Source organism: Phalaenopsis equestris, unplaced genomic scaffold (assembly GCF_001263595.1).
Source record: "Phalaenopsis equestris unplaced genomic scaffold, ASM126359v1 Scaffold232353, whole genome shotgun sequence".
Lineage (NCBI taxonomy): Eukaryota > Viridiplantae > Streptophyta > Magnoliopsida > Asparagales > Orchidaceae > Phalaenopsis > Phalaenopsis equestris.
The window spans coordinates 23,013-32,049 of NW_018250319.1; the positions used below are offsets into that span (position 1 = coordinate 23,013).

General features: G+C 31.7%; 1 protein-coding gene across 1 annotated transcript in view; it reads right to left on the reverse strand.

The window, feature by feature from the left end:
* The window catches only part of LOC110038270 (sodium/hydrogen exchanger 4-like), a gene marked incomplete at its 5' end in the record, with an annotated part of 25,482 nt that extends 16,962 nt beyond the window's left edge, over positions 1-8,520 (reverse strand). The window contains 8 exons of the mRNA XM_020743051.1: positions 804-904; positions 1,510-1,576; positions 1,655-1,701; positions 1,807-2,001; positions 2,086-2,132; positions 2,293-2,352; positions 2,817-2,884; positions 8,270-8,520. Of these exons, the coding sequence (XP_020598710.1) occupies positions 804-904; positions 1,510-1,576; positions 1,655-1,701; positions 1,807-2,001; positions 2,086-2,132; positions 2,293-2,352; positions 2,817-2,884; positions 8,270-8,520 (836 nt within the window). The remainder of the gene's footprint in view (positions 1-803; positions 905-1,509; positions 1,577-1,654; positions 1,702-1,806; positions 2,002-2,085; positions 2,133-2,292; positions 2,353-2,816; positions 2,885-8,269) is intronic.
* Positions 8,521-9,037: the final 517 nt, after the last annotated feature.

A 9,037-nucleotide genomic window follows, 5' to 3' on the forward strand; every position in this document is an offset into this window, starting at 1 on the left:
TATATATATATATATATATATATATATACATATATATAGATATACATACATACATATATAGATATATACATACATACATACATATATCTATAGATATATACATACATACATACATATATCTATAGATATATACATACATACATACATATATCTATAGATATATACATACATACATACATATATCTATAGATATAAACATACATACATACAAAGATATAATAGTGTGTGTGTGTGTGTGTGGGTGGGTGGGTGTGTATGTGTCTACAAAAAGATATGTGCAAGTTTTTGTTAATGTGCTTCTCCAAGAGAAAAATTCTCCCATAACTTCTAGTATTTATCCATCATGACTTCTATCACAAGCTATATTAAAAAGAGGGAAAAAAATAGTAGACTTACTATGGAAATACAGAAAAAATAATCTATAATTTCGAACAAATTAAATTCTGATTAATGATAAATTACCTAGTAAAGCACCAAATAGAACATCTGCAAAACTAAGAAAAAAATGAATTTAAAACACTAGATTCTTTTCAACATTCAGCGTGGTATTTTGTCAATTCACGAATGATGACAACAAGAAATGGGCTTGTTAAGATCCCTTCAAGGGTTAAAACATAAACTGAACTCATAATGCACAGAAAGAGCTATGTCAAACATATTAATCCAACCTCTTTTAAAACCTTTTTTAAAATATGTATTTGTCACAGCCACGTTTTGCCAAGTCAAAGGTAAGTCCAAGAATAACATGGATTACCATATAAAAAAAAAAAAAACTAAGAACAATTGAAATAATTGCAAAATACCTAGTAGTGATCCTTGAGCTTTCAGTGGCGTTATGCCATCCGTAATGAGACATCACAATCCCGCAGAAGAAAACTGTAGGTATTCCGCTTAAATTTAATAGCTACATGATTAAAAAGCTTCTATGAATTCTCGGGCATAGATGGATACCATACAAAAAATGCATAAAATCATGCACACTAATCAAATCCATGCAGGTACAACAGATGGAACACATACAAACATTACATAAAAGTATGAACACAGAGTTAACGGTAAGAATAGGCAGTGGTAGCCAAAACATTAAGCATTATCCAATTTGATAAAAATAATTATGTAAGATAAAAATAATTAACAGATATTAAAATGGTGTTCGATTATTTACAGATCATTTTAATCTCGGAATACATGAAAGTATAAATTAGTCCTCACACTCTTTTAATAAAGATTAAAAAACTCAGTTTAAAAAAGTATGAGGAGCATTTCAACCTGCTTTAAGAGTATCTAAAGACTAATTTAATATTTTTATTAACTCAAGATTAAAATTACCTCCTACAGAGAACATTTTAACACTTTCTAAAAAAAAGAGTAATTCTATCCTATACAAGCATTTAGGGTGGGCAGCACATAAAAACAATATTATCACCATTATATTTTATATATTTTTGTCTCCCAAGCATGGCAAGCCATAAACAGGGGAAAAGTTGAAAAAAATGAAACAGATCTGACCTCAGCAACCACATAAGATAGGTAAGCCATCAACATCATTAAACCTACTTCACGGTCAGTTGAATGCCTATTGTACACAGTGTCAACTTAAAATGCATTTTTCATGATAAAAGAATTGAAGTCTTCTTTTCAATCAAAATATTACCTGCCAAAATAGAAGGTCTTTAGAGTGTAGGCAGTCAAAAGCCCTACCTGATATGATGGAAAAATAAATAATAAATAAATAAAACAAACAAATGTTCAATGAAGAACAATGGGCAACAAGGAATAAACATGCCATGAAGCAATAATGCTTACGGCAACCCCCAGAATAGTGCTTGTCAAAAATAAGTATAAGAAGTCCCAAAGAAGAAAAAAAGCTGTTCCACCGCCAATTTTAGATGCCTTGATCTTCTGAATCGCATTAAAAAGAACTATCGATGTAGCACCATTCACAACACCTTCCCCAAATACTAAGCTGTAGAGGTGAGGAGTCTCATCTTGATGTAAAACCTAAATGCAAATATATAGTTTAGATTATTAGAGTTTTCAGTTCAAATTTTGAATAGAACATTGAAATCGAGTAAGTTGTCAAACCTGCACTGTGCAAACTGTATCTGTAGAAGAAAATATTGCACCAAGTGCTGTTTAGAAGATAACATGTTACTACAAATTATAAGATGAAATTTAAATTTTAACAATGATAAACAAAACTTGATAGAATTTCTATTACAGACCAGTTGCCTGGGTTTTTTTATCACAGAAAAAAAATGTGTTATAGTCAAAAAATAATAAAAATCATACCTAAATATTCCCGAAGATTAAGTCCTTCAAAGCCAATCTTTGGAAAGAGCCACCAAGTTCCTAAAAAAGGACACTTAAATAAAATTAAACACAAAAAAGGTCTGTTCTGACATTGGCATCATGAACTGAATATTAAAGCCCATGACAGTGGACAAGAATAAGAATTTCATAAAATGAACAAGAAGTATCTCCAAATTACTCTCAAGTCAAGAATAGAAACACATGATACTGGTCTTTCATGCATTTAGATGATTTACCAGATCTGTATTGGATTGAATGTCGCTCATGGCGAGAACTCAAGACCCTAGTAGCATATTGCGCCTAAGAACAAAAAATACTAGAGAGAGTGAAAGGGAGAGGCTAAATCTCAACGATTAAGGGAATTGGTCAACAAAAGATCCAATTGACCTTCGACAAAAAAGGGTGACCCAAATTGACCTACAAAGACAATTCAGTAGAAATAAGAGAGTATAAGGAAAATCGTGGAGAGATCTGAGATATTTAAAAGGTGAGTTTGATAGTACCTTTGGCAATGTAATAAAACAAGAACCCCAAGTCAACAGGAAAATACTCAAATTGGGTTACAAGGTTCCTGGTACAAATAGCCTTGATGAATAGTCAACTTCACAAGTCCCTTAGGTGCTTACGTATCTCAATAGACTGGATCAAGTAAGGTCTAACTTGTTGGTGACTTAACAAGATTCAATTTTGGGCAGCTCATAGCTGTAGGTGACTTGAAGCTTGGATAGTTATAAATTGAAGATATTTAAAGGCAATTCATAATCTTCTACTTAAATTAAATTGGTCTTCATGATCCTTTAATGACTTGACTAGCATGATCTAGACAAATATAGGTGTGCATCAATTTCCCATTTCCTTTATCCTTCAGAGAAGTCGAGAAGGATTGAAGAATGAGTTTCAAAAGATCAATTCAACCTGGGTTCAAGACTTTGATCTAGAACACTAGCTCCAAATTGTGCTTAAATCTTCAAAACAAGTTTAATAAGGCAATAGTGTTGCTTATAAATGTTTGATTAGTTCTTTATTTTGAAAATCATATTGATTTTACTTAAATTATCGTTCTTGTTTTGAGCTATTTCAGAGCTCTTGCATTTTGTAAAAATGAAAAGTTTGAATGTCTTTTAAGCCCCCTATTGCAGCTAAAGAAAAAAAAGAGGAAACAAAGAGCACAGCTTCACTACCTCTTGAGAGTTCTACATCTTAAGAAATGCCTCCACTTAAAAAAGTTTAAATTGAACATGAAGGTTGTCTATGCTAGGTGATTGTCCACAAAACTATAAAGATTTATAATCAATTAAAATTATTAATTAAAAAAATAAAATTAAAATTATATTGAATTATATTTAAATGATGCTTTAAAATAAATGAAAATATTTAAATATGACTACCATTGACATCATACGATTGCGTGACTAGGGTTGTCAAAACGGCTCTTTGTTCGCGAACATCTCGTGTTCGACTCGCTAAGCAAACGAACTGAATACAAACAATTTTTTTTGTGTTTGAAATATAAACGAGTCGAACACGAACAATGATGTTTCTTAACGAGTCGAACAGAAGCTGAACCTGGGCTCGCTCGTGTTCAGCTTGTTTGAACCCCTAGTTCCAACAATTGTCCTCCCATAAATTAAATTTCTAGTATTTATATATCCTTTTTTTAAATTTCTATTTGAAGAACCTCTTCAGAAGGTGACTTGAAAAACAATAGTTATATTTATGAATATCTTTGTATTACATGGCATTTCTTCTCCTGGACTATGATGTGAGGAGAAGTTTTTGAATGGAATTAACTTTTATCTTTGTGAGTTTGCATGCAATAACAAAAGATTCTATTTTACTTCTCATTATTTTCATTGATGCTTAACCTTATGCAATGATACACAAAAAATATATGCATTTTTAGACCCATATTTTATACTCAATTTTGGTGATATTGCACTTTAATGAAAGATATTTTTATGTTATCTTGCAGGTTGTTGATTTAGGACTTGGAGCAAAAATAATGAAATTTGGAGTCAAAATGAAAAAGTTAGAAATTTGTTCAGCGCCAACGGTGCCGTTTGATAGAGAACAGCGGAATTAATTATAGACTACTGGCGCCGACGGCTCCAGAATGAGCGCCGACGGCTCCTATGTCGGTTCAGCCCCCGTTTCTAGAAGATTTGACGAATTTGAACGTTTTTTTAAGAGTTTTTGGATTCACCTATTGGAGAACCGACTCTAGGCAGTATTTGGGGCCGAAATTAACCAGAAAAGTGGCTTCTCATTCCTCCTTGCATTTTTCGCCATACCTCACATCCATACACTTTATCCATCCTTATTCCACCACCATTCAGGAGTCTATTAGTGAGTTTTATTTAAAAGTTTAAAGTTTTTGTGGTGAGATTTAGTGTGAATTCTTCTCTAAGAGTGTTAGAGAAGGAGAAAAGTAGAAAATTTCTTCTTCTTACATTTCCTAGGAGAGGCTACAAGAGGTTTGTTTTGAGAAAGAGTTTCAGATAAATGTTGTTTGTTTATTATTGTTGGATGAAATTTCTTTCTTTTATATATAAAATTTGTGTTGTTGTTTCTCTCTCATGAAGTCAGAGTAGTTCCCTTTATCTTTCTCCCTGCTCTGAGATATGATGAAATGAAGAGATAATATAGATGTGCCAATATTAAAATATAAAATAAATTGTGATGATTTTTCAACTCCAAACTTAATTTACTTTTTGATCTGGCCAATTAAATTGTTAAAATGTGTTGTGAAACATATGATTCGAGAAATAGAATATGAGTTCTACTGAGAATCACATTTGATTCCATGAAAGAATATTTCATTCATGGAATTAAGTGCAAATAAATAGGAAAATATACATTATCGGGTGTAGAATTGGAGAACCTTTAGGGTGGTAGACTAAAATCTTCAATTTAGTCTTAGTGTTTAAAAACTGAAGCGAGAGCTAGCCTTCAGGTGAAGGGAAGTGTCACAGATTTAGGAACTAAACCTGGGATTAACCAATGATTTTCTATAACACTGTATCAGGGTAGAGAATTAAAACTGCTCCTATTTGACACAATACATATTAAACCATTTATCTCATATCATTTTACCAAAATCTCATTGTATTGAGAAAGATGTTTTTTCACATAAAAAATCTTCATCACATAAACATAGTTTAATGATTTAGTAGTTACTGTTTAAACTTTGCATTTTAGTTTTGCTAATAGTTAAATAATTTAGTTTTGATAATATTTTAGCATTTGAAATTAGTGAAAGTAATTTTGTTTTACTTTTTTAATTTCCTAATAAATTTATCATCTCAAATTTAAACCTTCCCCGTAGGATCGATATTCGGGACTTAAAACATCAAGTCCTTTATTACTTGATAATGATATGTATACTTACGTAGAATCCCATGATTAATTGCTTAAATTTCATAATTATATTTAGAGCATCAAGTTTTTGGCACCGTCACATAGCGGAGAACTTTATATATTTTGCACAACTTTATCAAACTGTGATCAAGTTTTTGGCGCCGTTGCCGGGGAAGGTGACGGTAAATTAGGAAATTTAGAGATAATATAACTAACTAAAAAAAAATTTAAAATAAAAAATCCAAAAAGAAATAAATTTTTATTTAAGATTATTTTTAAGATATTTTTTTTGTTTAATATATTTGTTTATGCGAAATATTGGATCGAAGGTTTAGTACCTTACCATTCAAAATTAGAACGTACTATTAAAAAAATTCGAAAACAACAAAAAGAAATTAAAAAATTAAACGAAATGGCGAATAACTTAAATAATCAAATAAATGAAAATCGACAAAGACCTTTAAAAGATTATGCCAATCCGACAGCAGATGAACTTCACTTAACTATCCAAAATTCTGATGTTGCTGCTAATTCATTTGAGCTTAAACCTTCTGCTATTATCCAAATGGTACAAAATAATCAGTTTGGAGGAACACCTATTGAAAATCCTAACTTACATCTTGCTAGTTTTCTAAAGATTTGTGCTACTTTTAAATATGACGGAGTGTCTAATGATGTTGTTAGACTTTTTACTTTTTCATTAAGGGATAAAGCCAAAGCTTGGTTAAATCCATTAGCACCTAGATCTATCAGAACTTAGGGAGAGCTATCACAAAAAATCTTGGCTAAATATTTTTCACCCTCGAAAATCGCTAAACTTAGAAATGATATTTACATCTTTTTGTCAGTTTAAAGCAATCAATATATGAAGTTTGGGAAAGATTTAAAAATCTTCTTAGAAAATGTCCACACCATGCTTTACCAAATTGGTTAATAATTAAAAGGTTTTATAATTGATAAAAGGTTTAATAATTGATTAGTAGGATCACTTAGATCTATTATAGAAAAGGTTTTATAATTGATTAGTAGGATCACTTAGATCTATTATAGATGCTGCTGCAGGTGGATCACTAATGTCAAAAATTTTTGATGAAGCATACTCTTTTTCGAAGAAAATGTCAACTAACAATTTTCAATGACCCTCTGAAAAGGTAAATCCTAAAAGAGTAGCTAGTATTCATAATTCTGATGCAATGCCTATTTTAACATCTTAAATTGTTGCTATTTCGAAAAAGATTGATCAAATTAGAGTGAACTATTCCCAAATATCCCCAGTATTAGAGGAAAATTCACTATGGCAGATAATTAATACTTAATCATCTTATAAAACTTTAAATGCTATAAATAATCAAAATAACAATCCCTATTCTAATTATTATAACCCTGGATGAAAAAATCACCCTAATTTTAGTTGGAATAATTATAACAATTCGGTAAATCCTTCCGGAAATTTGAACAACAAAGGAAACCTTAATTATCGACCTTATTATTTTCCTGGATTTAACTCTAACCCTAAGCCACAAGTTAAAGAAAAGAAGTTGACAATGGAAGAAGTAATGTTGAATATGAGAAATCAAATACAGAATCAAGAGACTGTTATTAGAAATATTGAAAATCAATTAGGACATATTGTTACTGCACTTAGTAATAGACCTTCAGGAATTCTTCCGAGTACGGTGGAAGTTTATCCAAAAGATCAAAATAAGGAGCAAATTAAAGCTATTCAGTTACATGGTGGAAAAGTAGTAGAAACAAGGATTCAAAGAGAAACTGAAGTTGATGAAGAGAAGAAAGAAATGGAAAGTGACCAAAATGAATATGAGTAAACACAAGGTCCTTTAGAAAAATCATTACCTCTGTTTCGTCAAAGACTGGTGTAGAAGAATAAAGATAAACAATTTACAAAATTTTTGGAAATTCTTAAGAAGTTAACAATAAACATTACTTTTGTTGAAGCTTTGGAACAAATGTCGAGTTATGTGAAATTTATGAAGGATATACTAAACAAGAAAAGAAAGTTTACAGATCATGAGACCGTTGCACTCAGTGAAGAGTGCTATTATTTAGAAAAAAATTCCTGAGAAATTAAAAGATTATGGTAGTTTTACTATACCATGTGCTATTGGCGAAAAGTTTTTTGGAAAAGCTTTATGCGATTTAGGAGCGAGTATCAATTTTATGTCTTTATCGATCTTTAAACGTTTAGATTTGGGAGAGATTTCCCCTACTACTGTAACTCTTTAGTAAGTTGATCGATCAATAACTTATCCAAAAGGATTTATAAAAGATGTATTAGTAAAAGTGAATAAATTTATTTTCCCTGTAGACTTTATAGTATTGGATATGGAGGAAGATAAAGAAATTCCTATTATTTTGGGGAGACCATTTCTTGCAATAGGGAGAGCTGTGATAGATGTGCAAAAATGAGAATTAATAATGAGAGTTAATAATCAAGAAGTAACATTTAATATTGTAAAATTTATGAAATATCCAGCAAAATAAAAAAAATAATGAATGTTTTAGGATGGAAGTAACAATGAGAGGAATTATACCTATGTAAAGGGGTAGGGAGTGAAGGCTTTGACTGCTTTCGATCTACCAAAAGAGATCGGTCTGGTCGTGAAGAAGAGAGGCGGTGGGAAGCTTGTTGTCGGGCAGTAGAGACGAGTCGGACGGAAGGAGAGGATCTCGTTCGCTGCCGAGGAAGGAGACGTGATACGCGGGTTCGACGCGGGAGACGGGATCGGACACGCAGTCTGGGCGGCTTCGATGCGGGGAGACGGGATCGAGCAGAACTCGTCGATGCGGGAGATGGGAGACGCGTCGAACGGGCTGAGGCTTTTGTATGGACTTTAGCAAATATTAAAGGAATTAGTCATTCTAGTTGTATGCATAGAATTCTATTAAATGAATAATACGAATCTAAAGCTGATCCGCAGAGGAGATTAAACCCAATAATGAAATAAGTTGTTAAAAAAGAAATTTAAAAATGGTTAGATGATTGAATTATATATTCTATTTCAAACCGTGCTTGGGTAAGTCCAATTCACTGTGTTTTAAAGAAATGAGAAATGACCTTTGAAGAAAATGAAAAAAATGAATTAATTCCAATAAGACAGGTGTTGACCTCATTTTTGTGGTCATTTCTTTTTCCTTAGGGTCTTAGGATCGCTCTAAGAGTTCCTAAAGCTCTAGTAGTTCCTATTGATCGTTTTAGAAAACTAGAATTGGGACCCACCCTTTCAGAAATTTTAGCCACTTCTTATTTTCCTTTGATGTATAGCATCTTTGGCACAAGACCATCATCTTATGAACGAGCGATTATGAGTTATTTTTGCGAAGACTCAAGGGAAAAATTCCTGATAGG